The sequence below is a fragment of the Salmo salar genome, chromosome ssa10 (genome assembly GCF_905237065.1).
Source record: "Salmo salar chromosome ssa10, Ssal_v3.1, whole genome shotgun sequence".
Classification (NCBI taxonomy): Eukaryota; Metazoa; Chordata; class Actinopteri; order Salmoniformes; family Salmonidae; genus Salmo; species Salmo salar.
The window spans coordinates 18,466,265-18,492,403 of record NC_059451.1 but is presented as its reverse complement, the minus strand read 5'-3'; the positions used below and the strand labels follow the sequence as shown (position 1 = coordinate 18,492,403).

General features: G+C 44.3%; 2 protein-coding genes across 5 annotated transcripts; one reads left to right on the top strand and one right to left on the bottom strand.

Moving 5' to 3' along the window:
* The first annotated feature begins 2 nt into the window (after positions 1–2).
* On the top strand, positions 3–6,705 carry LOC106613998 (uncharacterized). 2 transcript variants are annotated; one of them, XM_045687453.1, is made up of 4 exons: positions 3–948; positions 4,612–5,009; positions 5,177–6,088; positions 6,195–6,705. In XM_045687453.1, exons 3-4 carry the CDS (start codon positions 5,290–5,292, stop codon positions 6,389–6,391), a joined length of 996 nt encoding a protein of 331 aa, XP_045543409.1. In that variant the 5' UTR covers positions 3–948; positions 4,612–5,009; positions 5,177–5,289; the 3' UTR covers positions 6,392–6,705. The 2 variants fall into 2 exon arrangements, with proteins under 2 accessions (XP_045543409.1, XP_014072369.1); XM_014216894.2 differs by lacking the exon at positions 3–948 and having other exon boundaries at positions 3,831–5,009.
* A 1,089-nt stretch (positions 6,706–7,794) lies between these two features.
* cherp (calcium homeostasis endoplasmic reticulum protein) lies at positions 7,795–23,088 on the bottom strand. Of its 3 annotated transcripts, none has more exons than XM_014216196.2 (18): positions 22,905–23,088; positions 17,682–17,855; positions 17,388–17,426; positions 16,504–16,667; positions 16,111–16,248; positions 15,727–15,878; positions 15,428–15,539; positions 13,568–13,657; positions 13,134–13,326; positions 12,092–12,252; positions 10,658–11,114; positions 10,192–10,448; positions 9,935–10,068; positions 9,762–9,848; positions 9,355–9,492; positions 8,994–9,149; positions 8,472–8,752; positions 7,795–8,336 (listed from the first exon to the last, which is right to left on the bottom strand). In XM_014216196.2, exons 1-18 carry the CDS (start codon positions 22,927–22,929, stop codon positions 8,299–8,301), a joined length of 2,796 nt encoding a protein of 931 aa, XP_014071671.1. In that variant the 5' UTR covers positions 22,930–23,088; the 3' UTR covers positions 7,795–8,298. The 3 variants fall into 3 exon arrangements, with proteins under 3 accessions (XP_014071671.1, XP_014071672.1, XP_014071673.1); XM_014216197.2 differs by having other exon boundaries at positions 10,192–10,442; XM_014216198.2 differs by lacking the exon at positions 17,388–17,426 and having other exon boundaries at positions 22,905–23,087.
* Positions 23,089–26,139: the final 3,051 nt, after the last annotated feature.

Here is a 26,139-nt window from a genome sequence, read left to right as displayed (position 1 = left end):
CACCCTTGCTCAAGGTTGACACACACACCACGAAATCATGTAACACAATAAAGCCTTTCTTGGTCACTAACCATAAAACTCAGACGTCATGACTTCATAGGGATAATCTCAGTTGCATCCTCCTCGTGTCCGCTCTCCTCGCCTCCTTCTTAAACCCATTGGATGAGAAAGTCAGAGGTCCCGCCCCTCTAACCTTCTCCTCTAATGGGTTTTGAGGAGGCGAGGGGAACGGACGCACGCAAACTGCCTTTTCTCATGCAGGTTTCCGTAGAATGTGCCGACGCGTACAGATTCTCCATTATTTTCACCAGATACACTAGGGGCCGCTCTGAAAATGAAAATAAATGTATTAAAAAATGGAAGGCAGTCGGGACAATTCCAGCCAAGGAGAGTTAAGATACGCGCATAAACAACAGCCACAAAGTCAAAATTGGCTAGGCCTATCGTAAAAATGAATGAAAACAAAAATTCGTTTTTTGGTTTTGATTTAAGGTTAGGCATAAATTTAGCACTGTGGTTAAGGTTAGGTTTAGAATCACATTTTAAGAAGAGAAACGATAGAAATAGGCGGCTTTATGACTTTATGGCTGTGGTAACTAGTGACGACCAGGCCCAACTCCGATATAGAGTGTTATTTCTCAAAGTTGCCTGGATGTCATGTGTCCTACTTATATCAGTGCACTCGTAACAACCTAATCATTACGAAACTTATATTCGATCAAATAAACCACACTTAGGAAATAATACATTCCATGTTTTATTAACCAAATTCGACACTCTTTGACCTCCATACAAAAAACGCCACCTGCTGGAGAAGACCGATTTTGGGCCCAATGATCTCTCTGGTAAACCACGACTCGTCCCATGGGTATGAGGGTCGCTGTTTACTGAAGTTGGACACAGTGTAATTGCTACAAGGTTAATCTCAAAACGGATACATCTAATCAGGTGGATACATTGTAACTACGCAATTGTGTACGTGTTGTAGCCTACATGACCTAGTGTACTGTACATTTAGGCTTCTTACTAGGCTAAGTAGCTAATTTACTGGATTTTCTTTAACTGCCACGATAAGCATAGCTTTGCTGTTTCCAAAATTCTCGATTCATGCATTTATTATATGATCAAAACGACGAACAACTAAAATGATAAGCAGACAAAATGTATTATTGAATAGTTAGCTAGTTGAACCAGCTAACATACACTTTACGTATATACAGTTGAAGTCGGAAGTTTATATACACCATAACCAAATACATTTAAACTCAGTTTTTCACAATTTCTGACATTTAATCCTAGTAAGAATTACCTGTTTTAGGTCAGTAAGTATCACCACTTTACTTTAAGAATGTGAAATGTCAGAATAATAGAGAGAATTATTTATTTCAGCTTTTATTTCTTTCCTCACATTCCCAGTGGGTCAGAAGTTTACATACACTCCATTAGTATTTGGTAGCATTGCCTTTAAATTGTTTAACTTGGATCAAACGTTTTGGGTTGCCTTCCACAAGCTTCCCATAATAATTTGGGTGAATTTTGGCCCATTCCTCCTGACAGAGCTGGTGTAACTGAGTCAGGTTTGTAGGCCTCCTTTCTCGCACACACTTTTTCAGTTCTGCCCACAAATGTTCTATAGGATTGAGGTCAAGGCTTTGTGATAGCCACTCCAATACCTTGACTTTGTTGTCCTTAAGCCATTTTACCACAACTTTGGAAGTATGCTTGGGGTCATTGTCCATTTGGAAGACCCATTTGCGATCAAGCTTTAACTTCCTGACTGATGTCTTGAGATGTTGCTTAAATATATCCACATAATTTTCCTACCTCATGATGGCATCTATTTTATGAAGTGCACCAGTCCCTCCTGCAGCAAAGCACCCCCACAACATGATGCTGCCACCCCCGTGCTTCACGGTTGGGATGGTATTCTTCGGCTTGCAAGCGTCCCCCTTTTTCCTCCTAACATAACAATGGTCATTATGGCCAAACAGTTCTATTTTTGTTTCATCAGACCAGAGGACATGTCTCCAAAAAGTATGATCTTTGTCCCCATGTGCAGTTGCAAACCGTAGTCTGGCTTTTTTATGGCTATTTTAGAGCAGTGGCTTCTTCCTTGCTGAGCGGCCTTTCAGGTTATGTCGATATTGGACTCATTTTACTGTGGATATAGATACTTTTGTACCGGTTTCCTCCAGCATCTTCACAAGGTCCTTTTCTGTTGTTCTGGGATTGATTTGCACTTTTCGCACCAAAGTACGTTCATCTCTAGGAGACAGAACGCGTCTCCTTCCTGAGTGGTGTGACGGCTGCGTGGTCCCATGGTGTTTATACTTGCGTACTATTGTTTGTACAGATGAATGTGGTACCTTCAGGCGTTTGGAAATTGTTCCCAAGGATGAACCAGACTTGTGGAGGTCTACACATTTTTTTATGAGGTCTTGGCTGATTTCTTTTGATTTTCTCATGATGTCAAGCAAAGAGTTTGAAGGTAGGCCTTGAAATACATCTACAGGTACACCTCCAATTGACTCAAATTATGTTAATTAGCCTATCAGAAGCTTCTAAAGCCATGACATCATTTTCTGGAATTTTCCAAGCTGTTTAAAGACACAGTCAACTTAGTGTATGTAAACTTCTTACCCACTGGAATTGTGATACAGTGAATTATAAGGGAAATAATCTGTAAACAATTGTTGGAAAAATTACTTGTGTCATGCACAAAGCAGATGTCCTAACTGACTTGCCAAAACTATAGTTTGAGACCTGGCAGTGTGGTGCCAGGACATCAACCTCTCCCTCAATGTGATCAAGACAAAGGAGATGATCGTGGACTACAGGAAAAGGGGGGCTGTGCACACCCCTATTGAGAGCTTCAAGTTCCTTGGTCTCCACATCACCAACCAACTATCATGGTCCAAATACACCAAGACAATCGTGAAGAGGACACCACAACACCTGAAAAGATTTGGCATGGGTCCTCAAATCCTCAAAAAGTTCTACAGCTGCATCATCGAGAGCCACCTGACTGGTTGCATCATCGCCTGGTATGGAAACTGTTCGGTCTCCAACCGCAAGGCGCTACAGAGGGTACATCACTGGGGCCAAGCTTCCTGCCATCCAGGGCCTTTATACCAGGCGGTGTCAGAGGAAGGCCCTAAAAATTGGCAAAGACTTCAGCCACCCTAGTTATAGACTGTTCTCTATGCTACCGCACGGCAAGCCAAAAGGCTTCTTAACAGCTTCTACCCTCAAGCCATAAGACTGCTGAAAGCTAACAAAATGGCTAACCAGACTATTTGCATTGACCCCCCCTTTTAAATATATATATTTTAAACTTTTTCTTTACTCTGCTGCTACTCGCTGTTTATTATCTATGCATAGTCACTTTACCCCAACCTACACGTACATATTACCTCAATTACCTCAACTCACCTGTACCCCTGCACATTGACTCGGTACTGGTACCCCCTGTATATAGCCTTGTTATTATTATTTGATTGTTACTTTTGTATTTTTATATTTAGTTTATTAAGTAAATATTTCTCTTATTTTTCTTAAAACTGCATTGTTGGTGAAAGGCTTGTAAGTAAGCATTTCACAGTAAGATCTACAGCTGTTGTATTCGGCGCATGTGCCAAATACGATTTGATTTGATTCAAAAGATGACCCAGAGCGTTATGTGGCCAAAAGAACAACCAAAACACATGGAGATCCACTAAGTCCACCACTTAATACACTCAATGCTTGGTAATTTAGTTACCTACCCCAAAATCCAACAATCGTGGCCAGAAAGTATACACAGAATGTTTGACATTCTTGTTGTTATCTCCCCAGGGGTATGTGGAAGTCATTGCCAACAGGAGAAACACTTCACAAGCCAGACAAACCCCATTCCAGGACCTGAGCGACCTATTGTTATCCTTAGAGGACTGGGTGGGTGCCAACCCAATGACATCATCAACAAAAAGCTGGGGAGGGATGACCCACCACCAGAGGGCTTTGGAGGGGGTGGGGGTAGCAGGTTCTTCCTCCACCTGCTGCAGCTACCAGCCAACCTCCAGCCCTGAGCTGGACTCAGACATAGTCAGTCGAGTCCACATCACAGAGGAGCTCACAGAGCGCGGCCCTGAGCCGACTGGCTGTCATAGAGAACCGCATCCGAAATTGTCAACAGGCCAGGGACGGACCAGCGATGTTGGCTGATAGGAGTATACCAACAGCCCCCCAGGAGAAGGAGAAGCCCCTGCCTGCCCAGTCCAGCAGTGACCTCAGCATGAAGGAAACGCTTCCTGAAGAAGAGAGTGCATGTATCACCTATACCTGCTGTAGCGCCAAAGGAGAAAAGCCTGGATCTTGATGCCATGCCATAGGGTAGTTCCAAACCCGGTACTCCAATAAGGGTGGCCGGTAGAGGTATGACTCTAGACAGTGATGAGGAGGATATGAGGAAGCTCCTGGGGGGCTCTTTTGAGTCGTCAGTGTATAGCCTGCACAAAGAAGCAAGAGAATCCTCACAGATGACAACTAGAAAGGTAGCTCACAATAGTAGCAATTTAGTACCAGAAATGTGTAATCTAACCACCCATCTGTCCTTTTTCTTATATTCCACAGTTGTTCATCAAAAGCAGCCAGGTTTCCCCCTCACCTCCACTGGCAGACCGATCATCGTCAGTCAGAGCCCAGTCCCGCTCTCCACCCTCTCCTCCGTGCAGCGGATCACCCAGTCGCTTCTCCAGCCGAGCCCTGGACCAACGCAGTCCTCTCTCCATCCGCAGTGCCTCAGTAGTCCTCTCTCCATCGCCCTATCCCCCCCTACGCCCCCTCCCCAGGCAGTCAGGGCTCCACACGGGCCAGGCACCTCAAACCCTCCCGGTCCTCAGTGTCAGCCCTCAGTGAGGTGTGCTCCCTGGTGGAGCTCTTCTCTGAGGCCCTGGATGCTCTGGCGGAGCTCTTCTCTGAGGACCTGCCCTCCAATGATGCCGTCAGTGAGAGAAGTGGAGTCTCTGATGGTAAGCCAGGTCATTTGTCGAATGTCTGTAGAGTTGTAGTGAAAAGCAATATGAAATGAGAAACTTTCTTCAAGAATATGTTTTGAGTGCTAGTTAACCAGAGATAGAGTGTTTTTGATATAATTTACTGAGTCCAGTTGATTCATGAAGTCATGTTTTCTCTGCAGAATTCAACATTAATATTTTGTCACTGGACGACCTCGCACCGGTCACGCTTGGAATGTCGGAGAAAACAAACAACAACAAAAAAGGTGGGTGATAATGACAGCCAGTGGTGATAATGACAGCCAGTGGTGATAATGACAGCCAGTGGTACTGGAGGTGTGAGGAGAGGATCCCATCAGTAGAGCCTAGGGAGGACTACAAGAGTGACATTGAGAGTGAGATCAAGACTGAAACAGACAGGAGTAGTGTCAGCGAGATCTCCGAGCACCTGGGAGACAGAGATGGGGACAAAGACGCGTTGGAGGTCAGCAAGGTCATGGACTACAGCGTCTCAGACACATCTTGGAGCGACAAGTACTCCAGTGTCTCGGAGAAGGACAGTCAGTCCCACATCACCCACACAGACTACAGTAGAATCGCTGATTCATTCAGTGGCAGCAGGGCTTTCTATTCCAGATCATCTCGCTCCCACTCTGTGGCTGAAACGATCATGCCGTCTCAAGTTTTGAAGAGACGCTGGCCCAGGTGTGTGAGAGAGGCCCCGGTGCAGACCCAACCAGACGGACTGGCCTTCACCTGGTCAGCGGTGCAGACCCAACCAGACGGACTGGCCTTCACCTGGTCAGCGGTGCAGACCCAACCAGACGGACTGGCCTTCACCTGGTCAGCGGTGCAGACCCAACCAGAAGGACTGGCCTCACCTGGTCAGCGGTGCAGACCCAACCAGACGGACTGGCCTTCACCTGGTCAGCGGTGCAGACCCAACCAGACGGACTGGCCTTCACCTGGTCAGCGGTGCAGACCCAACCAGACGGACTGGCCTTTACCTGGTCAGCGGTGCAGACCCAACCAGACGGACTGGCCTTTACCTGGTCAGCGGTGCAGACCCAACCAGACGGACTGGCCTTCACCCGGTCAGTGGTTTGTACACTAACTAAATACAGTAACATTTGCAACAATGAAAGACATTTGCATTTTAGTCAGTGTAATGTAAAAATGTCTACCCGTCTGTCTGTGTAGGTATGGCAGCCCTAGGCCGGCGGTTGGGATGGCCTATGTGGATGAAACCCGAGGCGAGTCACCGTCAGTGCAGAGGCCGTGGAGGGTGTGTCTTTACAGCCAGGGTTCAGATGATAGAGGCAGAATTCTCACTCATAAAAAAAACAATAAAAGCATATAATAAAATTACTCAGTTGAGCCTCAAACTTCTAAAGTAGTTTTGGGATTTTCTGCTACAACACGAGTCATGCTACAGTAGTTGATGCACTGTTCACCCAGTTATTTATATATACACTCGATGATTGACAGGTGGCGATGTTTTGAAGCCACTGTGCCCATACCATCTTGGCACTCCCCCACCATTGTAATTTTTTTTAAGGGAGCTATAGAAATGCATCTATTAATATCTACATTTGTTTTTGCCACATTTATTCCATTATAGACACCTTAATGCATACTTTTAAATTATATTATGTGAGCTAAACATACAAATAAAAAAATATATAAACCATTTTCCGTAAATGCATGTCATTTTGTCCTTGAAACATTTAATTGAAATACTATATTTCTATAAATACTATATTTCTCCCCCCCGAGTTCCCAGTTGTTTTGAAAGCACCATAAATCCAGAGAATGCCAGACTTTGATGACAACATTCACCCATGAAAGACCGCCACTCCATCTTCCTGTTCAAGTGAGCACAGCACAAGGTGAGTCCAAAAATGTATTGTATGCTGCTGCATAAATGATGTAATAACCCAGGGAGATATGTATATACGGTAGCTAAGAAAGTAATACTAAGTATATGTTGTGTAGTAAGACGTTAGTAGCCCATGTGCCTCACCCTAATAATTTGGTCTATTTCACTTACTGTTCTGACCTGGTGGTGCACATGTAGCCTTAGAGTAGTTTTAAAGAAATGTAATCATCGAAAATTGTAAGAGCTTTCATTGTCTGCTTATATGCCCCCTTTATTCATCCTACGGTTATGACTTGGTGTACATCGAGAACACTAACGGCCCATGTTCTGAATTCTGTTGCTGGACATGTCAAAAGTGCTAAACAAATAGTTATATTGACTACGTCTGTCCTAGCTCGCTCATTAATGTCAATCGAAATTACGGATGACCTCTTATCCACTTGTCATCCCCTTATGCCAGTTTGTACATCTCAATTGTCATTAGAAACCACATTTGTTTAAGCAAGTCAGCCATATCAGCTATGTTTTTTTTAAAGGCAGTAAATGAGGCTGAATTAACTGTTTCGCTGCCAGACAAGGCTTCGCTGATAGCCAGGTGTAGCAGTGGTAAGATGCTGGGACTGCTGTTGTGACAGCTTTATGCAGACCCTACTAACAGTTTGTGCTCACCGTCATAGTGCAATTAATGTATTGTTTAGTGTTGTGGCTTTGCTGGCATGCATCCCACTTCATTTTTTTGGCCAAGATTTATATGCTAAAATCGCCACTGTGAAGTATAGAATTTTATACAGATAAATGAGGATATGTATAGACAGTTGAAATTTGGTTTAATTGGTTTTATGAAATTCTTCTGACATTTCTTTTAATCTAGGTTGAGGTTAACTAATTGTGAGCGCATTTATCCAAACAGAATATAAAAACAAGTATTTAAAATGCTTTATTTCTCTACAGCATGTGGTTAGTTGCCTGACGACTTAAACGTAATTATTCCGCTGCTCTATCGTTCAGCTACATACCTCATAGCAGAGAAGAAACTAACGACCGTGGGTGAAGCATTTGTCCGGAGCAAGGAGTTTAGGTAGCCAGGTAATGTGGTTAGTACAGGGTAAACTGATTCACAATTATAGCTGACATGCCATTGATTCCATGTACATTCCTATGTTTTGTGGGATTTTCGTTTTGTTTCGAAAGAGCAACACAACACTATCTGTCCATTTCCAAGTCTTGATGACTTGATCCTGGGACATGAGAAGAATACATGAACAAGTTCCACAAGAAAAGCAACATTAAAACTAAAGGACCCCAACCTTCTGGTATTTTGCAAACGGGTAGAGGGAAACATACTGTTAAAACCATTATTCTGTACAAACAACTAATTATGAAGAGGTGTGTTCTGGGTAGGGGTTGTTTGCTTTACGATGCACGTCATTCAGCGGGAGGAGGCTCCTGTGGTTCCCGATTCACTGAAATAAACACACATCGGTTATTATATATTTTAGTTTATCATATCACCTACAAATACACCTGTCCACAACGTCAGAATTTCATTGCAACATTTTCAAAAAGACCTACAGAGATCACTTGATGAAAATTCCTACCTTCCTCCCTTGCTTTCATGCGAGCTACAAAATTGTAACTCTTGTTCCTGCGGTAGTTCTCATAAGGGTCATCCAGTGACACCCCCACTCCTTTATATTGGTCCCACTTGTCCCGGAGTTCTCCCCCCTTGATGGGGTCCTGGATGCCCTGCTCCTTCGCGCCAAGCCCCCCTGAACCACTCCAGCCCATTTTCATGAGCAGTTGATGGCCCTTGTTCTCCTCTCCCAGCCTGCTGTCTGGAGGCAGGATAGAAGGGGCTGCTCCAAGCCCAGAATTAGTGCTGTGGAGATCACAACCAATACATTCAGTAATCTACAGCCTTCAATGCTCTGCTTTAAAATGTTCAATGTGAGAGTGACTGCCTCCATTATGTCAATGGCATAGTTATGGTCTCTACCCTCCCCAAGCCCCTATCCCTATGATATGCACAGATTTGTAAGCAATACTGTAAGCAATACGCCAGAGGCGATATGATGTGTTAAGAGCAGGATACATTGCACACCGAGATGAGAGGGACTTACGGAGGGGAGGGGCTACGGGACTTCTGGGAGGCAGTGGCGGTGGCGGGGGCGGAGGCATGTCCGGGCTTCTCTAGCCGTCTCTTGTCAGGAGAGCGAGATCTGGAGCGAGACCTGGAGCGAGAGCGACTGCGGGACGACCTGGATCGGCTCCTGCTCCTGTGGAGGGGAAAGATAAACAACATGATCCGTCAAACTTGACGACGTTCACTCCACAGTGTTACTTAACACCACCTAACCTCCAACCAAATGAGGAAAACGGTCTACCAATACATCTCAATTGTATCGTACAGGCGTATCTGATAGTATTCCTGACGAAATCTGCAATTCCTGTTAAACCAGGAAGAATCCCATCTGAGTGTACCTGGAGCGTGATCTGGAGTAGGAGCGAGAGCGGGACCGTGAGGAGGAGCGGGAGGACTTGGAGGAGCTGGAGCTGGAACGAGATGAGGAGCGGCCCCGACTACGAGAACGGCTGTGTGAACGACTACCCCCGTGGGCACTGGGAGAGAGAGAGAACACACACACTTTACTAGAGCACTCATCTCTCATACAGTACTTACAGATGGGAAACAGAGAGCCAGACTAACAAAGCATTTGTATTTACCTGTGGATTTCAAGAGGCACATTTATTTTAGGTTAAGTGGTACCCAAAGTCTCCTTGTACTACAGATAAGTCTGTGAAATGTATGTGTGTGTGTGTGTGTGTGTGTGTGTGTGTGTGTATGTGCGCGCGAGACATAAGGCCAGTTAGCAGGCAGACTGTCTCACCTGTTGTGTTTCTCCTGGCCCTTTTTCCTCCTGGCTCTCATCTTGGCTCTGAAGAACTCATACAGGCCGTTCTGTTCCCAGCCCTCACTGACCGACAAAGACATTGCAATCAATAGAGCACACACGCTGCATTGATCACTCAAGCACATGAAGTGAAAATGTAAGTGTTTTACCTGTTCCTGGGTCTATCATGGGACGGGGGGCTGTAGAAGGCCTCCACAGCAGCTAGCAGGCGATCACTAGGGGGCATGGGGGGAGGAAGGCGGATGTCTTTGGGATCCAAGGCTTTGTATTCATGGTCTTCAAGCTTACGCATATAAAACAGGTGGAGAACAACCGTTTAAAATCACTGGGGCCCGAGAAATACATAGTGAGCTGTGGAAAATGTATCCTTGAAAAGCAATAGACATCTTCATCCCGTGCTACTCACTTTGACTAGAGGGGCCATGAGTCCGGCGGGCAGGTCGAAGTAAGGGACGTTGGGGACCAGGCTGGGGTCATCCTGGTTGACGTGAGCCGGGGACAGCCGCTGCCTCATATGGGGGGAATGGCCGTTGAAGCCGTGGGGCGGGGGGCCGAAGTCAGGGTGCTGGTTACCCCCCCAGGGAGGATGCTCTCCTCCCCCCATGCCCGGAGGAGGGATCCTCTGGCTGGGGTGGTGGTGGGGCGGGGGGCCCATGTCTTGGTCAACACGCAGGGGCAAGGGGAGAGACTCAGTTAAATGACATGTTGTAGATAGAACGGTCAGTCCCAAATGATCATGTAAATCGATATGTGTACTGTAACTATGGATGGTGGTCAGGAAAATCAGCCAGAAGGGTGCTTATACAATAGCCACAGAAAAGTTAAACAGTGAATAATGAGCTCCCATAGTAGAATCTGTCCTGTATTCTTACCTCCGGGAAAGTCTCCCTGTGGGTAGTCAAAGCGGTGTGGAGGGTAGGGTGGCCTCTCAAAGTGGTGTCTGGGTGGGAAGTCATCCTGCATGAAGCGTGGAGGAAACCGGCCGAAGTTGTGGGGAGGCGGGGGCGGCTGGTTGAAGGGAGGGGGCCCTTGCTGGTGGGGCGGGAAGGGCCCTCTGAAGTGGGGAGGCCTCTGCATGCGGGGGAATGGGGGCTCTCTCTGGCCCCAGGGGGGCTGGTCAGGTCCCTGGTTGCTCCAGGGGGGCTGGTCGTACTGACCACTCCAGTTGGGAGGGGGCTCGTTCTGTCCTCCCCCTCCGCTCCAGGGACCGCCCTCCCCCCTCGGAGGGCCTCCACTCCAGCTGGGGTCCCCCCTCTGTTCGTTCCACATGCCTTCGTGGCTGTTCCAGGGCGGGCAAGGCGGGGGCGCCTGGGTAGGGTCAAACGGAGGCTGAGAGGGGACAAAAATAATGGGTGTTTAACGGACACTCATCTTCCATGTTACTGTACCTTCACCACTCACTCATTCATCAACTCAACAGTTTGTTTGCATAGGACTGATTCGATAGATAGGAACTACAGTCAATCTGTTCAACTCCATGAAACAGTAAACCTGTAAATACATTACATTTAAGTCATTTAGCAGACACTCTTATCCAGAGCGACTTACAAATTGGTGCATTCACCTTATAATACAATACCAGTAAAAAGTTTGGACACCTACCGATGCAAGGGTTTCTTTCTTTTTACTGTTTTCTACATTGTAGAATTATAGTGAAGACAAAACAATGAAATAACACATATGGAATCATGTAGTAACCAGAAAGGTGTTAAACAAATCAAAATATATTTTAGATTCTTTAAAGTAGCCACCTATAAAGTAATTATAGACTGTTGTTTCTCTCTGTTTATTTGAGCTGTTCTTGCCATAATATGGACTTGGTCTTTTACTAAATAGGGCTATCTTCTGTATACCACCCCCACCTTCGCACAACACAACTGATTGGCTCAAACGCATTAAGGAAAGAAATTCCACAAATGTACTTTTAACAAGGCACACCTGTTAATTGAAATGCATTCCTGGTGACTACCTCATGAAGCTGGTTGAGAGAATGCGTGTGCAAAGCTGTCATCAAGGCAAAGGGTGGCTACTTTGAAGAACCTCAAATTTAAAATACATTTTGATTTGTTTAACACCTATGGTTACTACACGATTCCATGTGTTATGTCATAGTTTTTATGTCTTTACAATTATTCTACAATGTAGGAAATAGTAAAAATAAAGAAAAACCCTGGAATGAGTAGGTGTCCAAACTTTTGACTGGCACTGTATATCAACAGACTCTTCCTTATATCAGTTTGAGAGTTTTACATTATAAAAAGGGAAGCGTCACAGTGCATATAAACAACACAGTAGGACCAGCTTACTGGCTGATTGGGGTTCCAGCCTCCAGGCATGTGTTGTGGGTCGAACCAGGGTTTGGAGGAGGAGTTATCAGAGTGGCCAGTGTTGTTAGCACCGGGGTCTGATCTGGGCGGGGCTCCATCATAATCACCAGGAGGGCCAGACATGGATGCCTTCACCTCTCCTGTCGACGCCACAAGACAGAGAAGGATATTTGGTTAAAGGGTAAATATGGCTGTAATGGAAATTATATGATTAAAGGTTTGACTAAATGATTTCACTCAAACCATATAACCTGTTGAAATGTATTAGAAATTATGAGGCTATAATAAGGTGTTAAAGACTATAATCCAATGCTGTGTGTGAGTAGATTTTAAACACTAGGACACTGTTACTACTTCAAAATGAGCAGGGCAGAGTTGATAAGACGACCTTGGGAAAGGAACAGGAGAAGAGGCCTCCCTAAGTTAGGGAGAGAAACAACGGCCTGAGAACGGCTTAGCTGGCAGGAGATTAGAAGACAGGTTGCAAGGTTTGATAATGAATGTATGTGTACTGTGGAAAAATACAGCCCCCTAACGCACGGTGGAGTTCTCTACTGATGCGAGTTCATTTGGGTGTGTGTGGTAATATAAAAGGCTTTGTGCATTGTATGGATTTTAGAGCTCTCATAAATAAACGTTTTGACCATTGTAGGCTGGTTTTCCGTCTGCTTCATTCAACCAGAATCTTACACACTCTGGGGGGGAGGCAGACTGAGTAGTTTAATTGAAGTTCAGTTTAAGAACATTGATAACTTCATTCCCGTAACATTGGCTAAAGATGAAGAATCAACATGTAAATGAAATAACATCATGAAGTGTGTGTGTGTGTGTTTGTGGGTCTGTATGCAAGAGAGACAGACTAAAAAGTCAAATCAAACCAGTCACCAGCATCTCTACAGTGCTGTTTTGCTAACAGACAGACCAACAGCCTCATCAACATGCAAACGAAAGTACACAACGCAGTGTTGTGTGTGTTTATGCGGGTGTGTGCGCGCGCGAGTATGTTTCTCTCTCCCCTCACCAGGCTGAGTGGTGACTGCCTTGACGTCGGTCTCTGCTGCAGCTAGCTGGCTCACTGCTGCAGCTGCTGCAGTCTGCTGCACCGTCAGGTTGGCCACAAACTCCTCGTGCTGCGTCTTCAGGGTCTGGATCTGCTGCTGGAAGGCCAGCTGAACGGGCTGCACCACCGCAGCGTACTCTGTGATCAGAGAGGCCTGGGAGAGAGGGGAGGGCCACCGTTAGTGTTACAGAGAACACTCGAGTGATGACTGGCCTAGCCGGAGTAAATCGAATCAATTCAATTTCCAAAAAATAAACGTTATTCTATTTTGATGGAACTTTGTGTGTGGCATGGGGTAGGACGTGTATATGTGGTTGACCTCAAAGTCCAATCCTTTAAATTGTCAGCCGACTTGCATTATTACACTTTACTAGGCCACTAGCCTCAGTCCTCACCTGATACTGGCCCAGGCCCACAGCTGGACTCTGTAACTGCTGGATCGTCACCTCATCGAAATAGCCATTCTTTTCCCAGAGCTGCAGGAGCTGTGAGAGAAACAAGAAACAGAGGGTGTCATTCAGACCACAGACAACATCTAAACTCAGCAAAAAAAAGAAACGTTCTCTCACTGTCAACTGTGTTTATTTTCAGCAAACTTTTAACATGTGTAAATATTTGTATGAACATAAGATTCAACAACTGAGACATAAACTGAATAAGTTCCACAGACATGTGACTAACAGAAATGGAATAATATGTCCCTGAATAAAGGGGGGGGGGGTCAAAAGTAAAACAGTCAGTATCTGGTGTGGCCACCAGCTGCATTAAGTACTGCAGTGCATCGCCTTCTCATGGACTCCAGATTTGCCAGTTTTTGCTGTAAGAAGTTACCCCACTCTTCCACCAAGGCACCTGCAAGTTCCCGGGCATTTCCAGGGGGAACGGCCCTAGCCCTCACCCTCCGATCCAACAGGTCCCAGACGTGCTCAACGGGATTGAGATCCGGGCTCGTCACTGGCCATGGCAGAACACTGACATTCCTGTCTTGCAGGAAATCACGCACAGAACGAGCAGTATGGATGGTGGCACTGTCATGCTGGAGGGTCATGTCAGGATGAGCCTGCAGGAAGGGTACCACATGAGAGAGGAGGATGTCTTCCATGTAACGCACAGCGTTGAGATTGCCTGCAATGACAACAAGCTCAGTCCGATGATGCTGTGACACACCGCCCCAGACCATGACGGACCCTCCACCTCCAAATCGATCCCGCTCCAGAGTACAGGACTCGGTGTAACGCTCATTCCTTCAACGATAAACACAAAGCCGACCGTCACCCCCGGTGAGACAAAACCGCAATTCGTCAGCGAAGAGCACTTTTTGTCAGTCCTGTCTGGTCCAGCGACGGTAGGTTTGTGCCCATAGGCGACATTGTTGCCGGTGATGTCTGGTGAGGACCTGCCTTACAGGCCAACAAGCCCTCAGTCCAGCCTCTCTCAGCCTATTGCGGACAGTCTGAGCACTGATGGAGGGATTGTGCATTCCTGGTTTACTCGGGCAGTTGTTGCCATCCTGTACCTGTCCCGCAGGTGTGATGTTCGGATGTACCGATCCTGTGCAGGTGTTGTTTCACGTGGTCTGCCACTGCGAGGACGATCAGCTGTCCGTCCTGTCTCCGTTGTTAACTCGAAATGACACAACGACAAGGTTCCAGTTTAACAAAGTTTACTATACTGTATGAACACACTACAAGGTAGCCATTACACTCACGGCTAGATCCATCCACGAACTAACTTCCTGCGCAGCCGCACTCTTGACTGAGTGATAGCCCCGTAATAACAGAAATATAGGGATACTTAAAACATGAACTTAACACCTGTAGCGCTGTCTTAGGCATCTCACATTAGAATTTTTGCCCTGGCCACATCTGCAGTCTTCATGCCTCCTTGAAGCATGCCTAAGGCACGTTCACGCATATGAGCAGGGACCCTGGGCATCTTTCTTTCGGTGTTTTTCAGAGTCAGTAGAAAGGCCTCTTTAGTGTCCTAAGTTTTCATAACTGTGACCTTAATTACGGTCTGTAAGTTGTTAGTGTCTTAACGACCGTTCCACAGGTGCATGTTCATTAATTGTTTATGGTTCATTGAACAAGCATGGGAAACAGTGTTTAAACCCTTTTCAATGAAGATCTGTGAAGTTATTTGGAATTTTTATGTATTATCTTTGAAAGACAGGGGCCTGAAAAAGGGATGTTTCTTTTTTTTGCTGAGTTTATATGGAACAATGTCTCCATTGAACAGGCAGTCAGTCCACTTACCCGCGTAACCTTCTGCTGCTTGTCCTCCTCTACAGCCAGGAAGCTGGTGCAGTAGATGGGCACCACCACCTTCTGCAGCGCTGCCAGCAGGTCCCGCTGCTGCTTCCTCTGACTGGTATGACAAGACAAGGTTCACTTAACTAACCACGAATACAATGCATGACATTATTACTTCCATTATCGAGCGCAAGCAAGTTAGTTTTGTTTGAGGAGTTTCAAATACAATATGAAAAAAGCGCAGTCTGTGTGTGTGCATTCTGAGAGTAAAAAACAAAGCCTCATTTTCATCATGCTTCTACCAGTGATGGAGGACATCATTGGTGAGATAGATGAGGTGAAGGCGGAGTTCGAAGTGGGCTGCGTCGGCTGTGATGCGGTTCCGGAGGTGTGAGCACATCAGCTCGCAGTGCAGCGGGCCCTTGGCGTTGTTGAACATCCAGTTCTTACCAGCCTGGGAGAAAACAAAGATCCGTTTCGGATTGGGAGCTTTAACACTGTGCAGGCCTTGTTGTTCCATACTAGTGTTCTTTATTAGCCATGTTTATAAGGATGTGTGTATGACCACAAACTTTTCTATAGAAGGAACCAGAGAGAAACATACAATTGACTAAATACACCAGAGCATTCTCCAGTTCATCTACTGTTCATGTTGTCAGAACGTCATGACAAATTCATGACCGTACCGAGATGGCGTCTTTAGTGCAGGTGTCAATGATGGGCTGCAGCAGGTTGTCAAATTCAGAGATGTCCTGCTGAGTCTCCGCCAGCAGCTTCTGGGTCTGCTGCTCCATGGCCAGCGCTATGGCTGCCGTCACTTGCTCCTGGAATCAAACAAATGACAACCATTTCAGTCTGGACATCTAGGGGAAAAAACAACAGCTGCAAAATGTATTTGCTTTGAAACTTCATGTGTTCTGTCTCACACATTTTATGACCAGAGAATATAGGATATAGTAGCGATGGTCAGTCTGCGACATTGGAGGGCCAGTGCGTGCAGGTTTTTGCACCAGCCCAACACTAACATATCTGACTCAACTAATCAAGGCTGACCGACCCTGGCGTACGGTGACCCGTACCTGTCTGAGAGTGAGCAGGTGCTGTTCTTGCTGCTGCAGATTCCATTGGCTCTGCTGGATGAGTTCATCTAGAGAGGGCGTGGCAGGGGCAATGGGGGGCGGAGCCAGGATCGTGATTGGTGGAGGGACATCTGGGACTTCCTTACCGGGTGGATTATAAAGATCTACAAAATAAAATGCCAAAATGTCAGTGATTAAAGGACAAAAGCATGATAAAGAAAACATTTTCATTGTACTCTTGATGTTTTTTGTCATTTGCACAGGTACTTGGCAAGGTGACCTAAAAAAAAAATAATGAAATGAAATTCCTCAAAAGAAAAGCTAGTACTAAAACAAGGGCATTTTACATGCAACTAGCTTCATGAAAGGAATGTTCTCATCTTCATTTATACTCAATTCCTTTATACTTCAAAGGAATTGAGATTGAAAAACATGAAGCATTTTGAAGTATCTCTGAAACAACGGAAATAAAAGACGTAATTTTGTAACAGGAGAGCATGTGGATTTTTAAGTCAAACTTTGCAGCAGCATTGAATCACACGCAACGGACAAAAACAACATAAATCTGCATCTGATATCACCAAGCATCAAGAAAATCAAAAACTCTTTCTTAGCAAACTGACATACTTTAGCTTTGCAAAGTCCAAACTTGAATTGTGGTTGAAAAATCTAGAACTAGAATGTTCTAGACAATAACGAAAATAGAAGGAATTCGATCAACACCAGTAGCCAGGGTATCCTCCATTTTAAAATGATCATGATTGAAAAATACAAACATGAAAAACAATACAAAAACAAAGCCTTCAAGCACCGGTGATGCAAAAACACCAGATGAATGTCGAGCAAAATGTGCAAGTTGGGACTTCTATCGTCCCAGTAAATACCTTCCAATTTATACTCCTCACACTCGTGGGTAGTAGGATCTATGTGGGGAGAAGCACACATTACAATACAGTGGCATACAAACAGCCACAGATATAGCCTATCTATTATATAGAAATAAATTCAGGTCTGGTCTTCTTCCTGCAATGACTACAAAATTGTGAGCAGATGTCACAAGTTAGGCTACAATATCTGCACGTGGTGGTTGTGTTCCAAACCTGCTGCAAAATGGGATAAAAAAGACTTAGCATTGGAATCTAAGACAAGACGAATGGCTAGTTATATGTGCTACATACGTTGGTGGTGTTCCATAGCAAGCTTGCACCGGTAATAGGTGAAGAAGTCCCCTCCAAACAGAAAAGAGAATTTGGGATTGTCCTTCTGTTTCTCCATTGTCATCTTCTCAAACTCGGGGCCATTTCGAGCCACAAACTGCGCCAGTTTGTCAATGACATTTTTCAGCTCTTGATCTGTGGAGAGAAAAACAAAAAAAAATTTGGTGAGTCACATGATTTCTGATACAGCTTGACATCCATTTAGGGGTTATATTATTGTTATGTTAGCTAACACCACAATTCATTTAAAGCAAAGCAATCTTGATCAGGTTATTATGGGACCCTCAAACCTGTGGCATCCCTCTATACATACTGTGCAAGGTAACTGTGTAAAGGTGGGCAGAAAAGTAATCGTACACGAGGGACAACATCGACGCTAGGGCTGGGCGGTATACAGTATTTTACTACACTTAATGAAAATATAAAACGCAACATGTTAAATGTTGGTCCCATGTTTCATGAGCTGAAATAAAATATCCCAGAATTGTTCCATATGCACAAAAAGCTTATTTCTCCAAAATGTTGGAATCAAATTTGTTTACATTCCTGTTAGTGAGCATTTCTCTTTTACCAAGATAATCCATCCACCTGACAGGTGTGGCATATCAAGATGATTAAACAGCATGATCATTACACATGTGCACCTTGTGGTGGGGACAATAAATGGCCACTAAAATGTGCAGTTGTCACACAACACCACATATGTCTGAAGTTGAGGGAGTGTGCAATTGGAATGTCGACCAGAGCTGTTGCCAGAAAAATGTATGTTCATTTCTCTACCATAAGCTGCCTCCAACGTTGTTTTAGAGAAATTGGCAGTACATCTAACAGGCTTCACATCCGCCGACCACGTGTAACCATGCCAGCCAAGGACCTCCACACCCAGCTTCTTCATCTGCAGGACCGTCTGAGACCAGCCACCCGGACAGCTGATATAACAGGTATGCACAACCAAAGAATTTCTGCACAAACTGTCAGAAACCGTCTCAGGGAAGCTCATCGGAGTGCTCCTCGTCCTCACCTGGGTCTTGACCAGACTGCACGTCTGCGTTGTAACATACTTCAGTGGGCAAATGCTCACCTTCGATGGCCACTGGCACGCTGGAGAAGTGTGCTTTTCATGGATAAATCCCGGTTTCAACTGTACCGGGCAGATGGCAGACAGCATGTATGGCGTCGTGTGGGTGACCGGTTTGCAGATGTCAACGTCGTGAACAGAGTGCCCCTTGGTGGCGGTGGGGTTATGGTATGGGCAGGCATAAGCTAAGGACAACAAACACAATTGCATTTTATCGATGGCAATTTGAATGCACAGTGATACCGTGACGAGATCCTGAGGGTCATTGTTTGGGATGCTCCGGATTGACGTGTACGACAGTGTGTTCCAGTTCCTGCCAATATCCAGAAAATTCACACAGCCATTGAAGAGTGGGACAACATTCCACAATCAACAGCCTGATCAACTATATGCGATGGAGATCTGTCATGTTGTATGAGGCAAATGGTGGTCACACTAGATACTGACTGGTTTTCTGATCCACACCACCAGCTTTTTGTTTTTTAAGGTATCTGTGACCAACAGATTAATATCTGTATTCCCAGTCATGTGAAATCCGTAGATTAGGAGCTAATGAATGCATTTCCATTGACTGATTTCCTTATATGAACTGTAACTTAGTAAAATGGTTGAAATTGTTGCGTTTATATTTTTGTTCAGTCTATATACCTGTATTGATGCAAGGACCGGTATGGGTTTTTACCAGTGGCGTAAAGTACTTAAGTAAAAATACTTTAAAGTACTACTTAAGTCGTTTTTTGGGGTATCTGTACTTTATTTAAATTTGACCACTTTTACTTTATTCCTAAACAAAATAATGTACTTTTTACTCCATACATTTTCTCTATCACACAAAAGTACTCGTTCCATTTTGAATGCTTAGCAGAACAGGAAAATGGTCCAATTCAGACATCAACAGAACTTCCCTGGTCACCCCTACTGCCTCTGATCTGGCAGACTCACTAAACACTAACGCTTTGTTTGTAAATTATGTCTGAGTGTTGGAGTGTGCCCCTAGCTATCTGTAAATTAAAACACCAATAAATCGTGCCATCTAGTTTGCTTAATATTAGGAATGTGAAATAATTTATACTTTTACTTTGATACTTAAGTATATTTTAGCAATTACATTTACTTTTGATACTTAATGTATTTGGTTTAAAATAATACATTAACTTTTACTCAAGTAGTATTTTACTGGGTGACTTTTACTTTAGTAATTTTCTATTAAGGTATCTTCACTACTCAAGGATGACAATTGGGTACTTTATCCACCACTGGTTTTACTTTACCTATAAACGGTATTAGATTGTTTGGTTTGTTAAATGTGATACGCGTGTAATGTGCATTTTTATAATTTACTCCGCTACTTGTCATCGCTCTCTCTCCACGCCTCTTTCCACACAGATTTAGGCCCGCCACGTCACTGAAGGAGCGCACTTGCGTTTATTCTGCATGATCAATGCGGCAGGTGCAACAATGATGACAACGATGCCGTTTCCACTTTGAGTCTTAATATAAATCCACTAGCGTTCTATAATTAGACTATTAGTTCGTGTTTCTTACATCTGCAAACAGCTAGTTTGTACATCCTGTTTGAAAGTGTGTGTATGGAATGGGGTCAATCTGCATGGTCAGATGGTAACAACGGCACACAACACACTGAGCACAGGTGGATATGTTCAGATGGACCCTTTAGTTTAAGGATTCCAAGATCAAGAAGCGGACACGTCAATGATTTGAAAACGCGATCATTGATGTGAACGTTTTCTTTTTTAGATGCCTAAAAAAGGTTTGAATCTTTGAGTTTGTTTACTTGGAAGCCGATGATTATTAAAGAACCCTTTATTTAAAATATTCCATCACACTGTTCACCTCACCATTGCTTTGTGATTTGTTTATATATTAAACTCCTCTACCCCACATGTTGAACTCATTCCACAAATGGCTGAGTTTCCGTTGGTTTTTGCTCCACCCTTGTACTTGGTGGATGAATTAAGGTCAATAATTAGTAATGAATTTCAGGGATTCCGAGTGGCTTAAGGCAGTGCATCTCAGTGCTAGAGGCGTCACTACAGACCCTGGTTCGATTACAGGCTGTATCACAACCGGCCGTGATTGGGAGTCCCATAGGGTGTCGCACAATTGGCCCAGCGTCGTCCGGGTTAGGGTTTGGCCGTCACTGTAAATAAGAATTTGTTCTTAACTGACTTGCCTAGTTAAATCAAAATTGCTTCACTCGGTGCAAACTATGCATAACAGGGCCAGCTTAATAGACTCCCACCAGTATATCTAGAGTAAAGTATAATTACATCAACTTTTCAAAGCACTGGTAGATCGTTCTGGTAGTGCGTTCAGATCACCTGAAGCATGTGCACAAGATGAAAATACATGCACGAGACGCACGCGTACTTGCCGAGCTCGTGTTTACATGGTTCTGCACATGTTTCAGGTAATGGGAATCTGAACGCAATACCAGCGCTTTGAAAAGTTTATGTATTTATACTCTCCTGTGGATATATTGTCTCACATTAAATCACGCAAAAGGACCAACCGCCCAGACAATCAGTAAAGGTTGACTGAAATAAGCCTGCATCTCGCAAGTGGTTTGAGAATGATCTGTTGACTCTTCTGTATGTATGGATGAGCTTGTTAAAAAGCAAAGATTTAAAGTGGGATTCTTTTTTAGACATAGATCTTGCCTCTCCCTAAATAGCAGGAAGCAAATTGTACAGCCAACTTTCCTGCCAGTTCTTGAATATGGTGACACTTTTGACTAGATTGCAGCAGCAAGTACTCTTAAACCTTTGGATGCCGCCCTTCGCTTTATCACAGGTGAAAGCTTTAATACTCATCACTGCATCATGTATCACAAGGTTGACTGGTCCTCATTAAAGTCCAATAGATCACTTCATTATTCCCGTTTTGTTTACAAAGCTCTACTACACAAGCTACCAACTTATCAAACTTCGTTGCTAACGTAGAACAGAATGAGCTACCAAACCCGCTCACAGGATTGGTCACTCTGGTCTCGACGAATTTAGGTAAATCCTCCTTTCGTTTTTAGTGCCACCCATTGTTGAAATAACCTACAAAATTCCGTGCATCTTAATTCCCTGGTGCCGCTAGGACAGTTTAGGACTCTGGTGTTGAATTAATCTATTGAGGATTGCAGTTGCTTCGATTAATTGTAGTGGTTTATTTGTTGAAACTGTTGTGTTAAATCATTTTCTTGTTTTATTTGTAATGTACATTTTTCTCCATGTTTGAGAAAATGTTTGTACTCAAGGCACCATTTGGAATGAGAACCTGGTCTCAATTTGGCTGCCCTGAATAAGTTACTAAAAAATAAAGTGAGTTTTTTATAATTACTATTAACAATAAAGGCCTACACCGGCCAAACCCGGATGACGCTGGGCCAATTGTGCGCTGCCCCATGGGACTTCCAACCACGGCCGGGTTGTGATACAGTCGGGAATTGAACCAGTGACGCCTCTAGCACTGAGATGCAGTGCCTTAGACTGCTGCGCCACTCGGGAGCCCAAAAATGTTATTATATTCAACATTCTGGCTTGTAGATGTCGTGAGAGGAACATTTCCTGATACAAACGCTAATTTATGCACAACGTTGAATCCAACGCAATAATGCCGCATTCAAAACAACTGGGAACCCGGGGGGGGGTAAAAGCGAGCTCAAACAGGTCAAAATCGATTTGAACGGTCATCCAACTCGGAATTCCAAATCCGGAACTCGGGTCTCTTTCTAGAGCTCCGACTTTCCGACCTGAAAATCACTGACGTCATGATTTGACCTCGTATGTTTCCGAGTTCCCAGTTGGTTTGAACGCGGCATAATATGCAATTCAATGTCGGATTCTCCAGGCTAAATCGACGCATGCGCAACTATACTATAGACGCCAGCTAGCTATGTAGTTTAAAAAAAACTGTCCATGAAGGTTAGGGAGCTCATTTTAAAATGATTAATTAGTTAATAAAAGAAGCTAGCTACTAAAAAAAACTATTCTAAATCAGTAACGTCAATCATGTGCCTAGCTGGCTTTTGCATGCTAACTAATTTAGCAAGGTAACGTTAGCATTACTAGCTAATCAAAATGAAAGATACAAACCCTCAGGAGCTGTAGGAATATCCATGTTTGTCTTCAATCAAGTAACAGCGAGTCCGAAAAAACCTCAAAGACACACGGAGGGAATTAATTTGTGAAAATTCTACCTAGCTATGTGGTTAAAAAAAAAATAGAGCAGCATTACAAAATGTTAGATACTCTGGTACCGGAAGTACTTCGAGGACTTTAGAGCGCCACTGTCCAGAGTAAAGCAGCTACCATGCTACAGCGTCCCCCAGTGGCTTAACAAGCACTGGGAGGACTGAAAGAGTACACAGGTAGGTTCAACCTCAGCGTCATTAAAACTAGGTATGATGATTCACTAGTTTTCACCCTCCCAAAATATGATGACTCCTATTTACATTTAACCATTTTCTTGCATAGCCTGATGACGATGAGATCGCCTATAGGGAGGAGGTCAGAGACCTAGCAGTGTGGTGCCAGGACAACAACCTCTCCCTCAACGTCAGCAAGACAAAGTAGCTTATTGTGGACTACAGGAAACAGAGGGCCGAGCACGCCACCATTCACATTGACGGGACTGAAGTGGAGCGGGTCAAGAGCTTCAAGTTCCTCGGTGTCCACATCACTAAGGACCTATCATGGTCCAAACACACCAACACAGTCGTGAAGAGGGCGCGACAACGCCTCTTCCCCCTCAGGAGGCTTAAAATATTTGACATGGGCCCTAAGATCCTCAAAAAGTTCTACAGCTGCACCACTGAGAGCACCTTAACTACTGCATCACCGCTTGGTATGGCAACTGCTTGGCATCCGACCGTAAAGCACTACAGAGGGTAGTGCGTATGGCCCAGTACATCACTGGGACTGAGCTCCCTACCATCCAGGACCTCTATATCGGGCGGTGTCAGAGGAAAGCCATAAAAATTGTCAAAGACTTCAGCCACCCAAGTCATAAACTGTACTCTCTGCTACCCCACGGCAAGCAGTACCGGAGCGCCAAGTCTGGGACCAAAAAGGCTCCTAAACAGCTTCTACCCCCAAGCCATTAGACTGCTGAACAATTAATCAAATGGCTACCTGGACTATTTGCATTGACCCCCTTTTTTGTTGTTGCACTGACTCTCTTGCGCTCTCTTGCACACACTGTACTCTACCCACACACTCACACATGCATTTTGACACCACTCACACATAGACACACTTTCACACTCTTTCACACTCTTCACCTATGTTGCTGCTACTCTGTTTATTATCTATCCTGATTGCCTAGTCACATTTACCCCTACCAACATGTAGATGTTACTGTTTTGATGCTAAGCACAAGCTTTTGTACATCCTGTTTGAAAGTGTGTGTATGGAATGGGGTCAATCTGCATGGTCAGATGGTAACAACGGCACACAACACACTGAGCACAGGTGGATATGTTCAGATGGACCCTTTAGTTTAAGGATTCCAAGATCAAGAAGCGGACACGTCAATGATTTCAAAACGCGATCATTGATGTGAAAGTTTTTTTTTTTTAACTACCTCGTAGTTTTTAACTACCTCGTAGTTTTATATAACTACCTCATGCCCCTGCACATTGACTTGGTACCGGTAAGTCTTGTGTATAGCCTCATTATTGTTATTTTATCGTGTTACTATTTATTTTTTATTTAGCACATTTTTCGTACTTTTTAACTCTGCATTATTGGGAAAGGGCTGATAAGCAAGCGTTTCACGGTAAAGTCTACATGTGTTGTATTCGGCGCATGTGACGAATACAATTTGATTGGAACTAGTCTACCACACTGTCCTGTGGATTTGTATTTGTAGTTATTAAGGATCCCCATTAGCTGCTGCCAGTGTCTGTACCTGTGTGTGTGTGTGTGTGTGTGTGTGTGTGTCTCTTCACAGTACCCACTGTTATATTTTTTTTAATCTGTTTTTTAAATGTGATTCTACTGCTTGCATCAGTTACCTGATGTCAAATAGAGTTCCATGTGGTCATGGCTCTATGTAGTACTGTGCGCCTCCCATAGTCTGTTTTGGACTTGGGGATTGTGAAGAGACCTCTGGTGTCATGTCTTGTGGGGTATGCATGGGTGTCCGAGCTGTGTGCTAGTAGTTTAAACAGACAGCTCTGTGCATTCAGCTTGTCAACACTTCTTACAAAAACAATTAGTGATGATGTCTCTAATGTCTCTAACTTTGAGCCATGCGAGATTGACATGCATACTCGGGCTCCCGAGTGGCGCAGCGGTCTAAGGCACTGCATCTCAGTGCTTGAGACGTCACTACAGACACCCTGGTTTGAATCCAGGCTGTATCACAACCAGTCGTGATTGTGCGCTGCCCTATGGGACTCCCAATTGGCCTTGCGTCGTCCGAGTTTGGCCGGTGTAGGCTGTCATTGTAAAATAATTTGTTCTTAACTGACTTGCCTAGTTAAATAAAGGTTAAATATATATATATATTTTTTTTAAGTATCATTAATGTTAGCTCTCCGTGTACATTTAAGGGCCAGCCGTGCTGCCTTGTTGTGAGCCAATTGTAATTTTCCTAAGTCCCTCTTTGTGGCACCTGACCACACGACTGAACAGTAGTCCAGGTGCGACAAACTAGGGCCTGTAGAGCCTTGTTGATAGTGTTGTTAAGAAGGCAGAGCAGCACTTATTATGGACAGACTTCTCCCGGTCTTAGCTGCTGTTGTATCAATATGTTTTTACCATGACAGTTTACAATCCAGGGTTACTCCAAGCAGTTTAGTCACCTCAACTTGCTAAATTTCCACATTATTCATTACAAGTTTTAGTTGAGGTTAAGGGTTTAGTGAATGATTTGTCCCAAATACAATGCTTTTAGTTTTTTTAATATTTAGGACTTACTTATTCCGTGCCACCCATTCTGAAACTAACTGCAGCTCTTTGTTAAGTGTTGCAGTCATTTCAGTCGCTGTAGTAGCTGACATGTATAGTGTTGAGTCATCTGCATACATAGGCACACTAACATTACTCAAAGCCAGTGGCATGTTGTTAGTAAAGATTTTTTTTAAATGTGAAGGGCCTAGACAGCTGCTCTGGGGGATTCCTGGTTCTACCTGGAATTGGAGAGGCTTCCATTAAGAACACCCTCTGCTTTCTGTTAGACAGGTAACCCTTTATACACAATATAGCAGGGGGTGTAAAAGCCATAACCCATACGTTTTTCCAGCAGCAGACTATGATCGATAATGTCAAAAGCCGCACTGAAGTCTAACAAAACAGCCCCCACAATCTTTTTATTATCAATTTC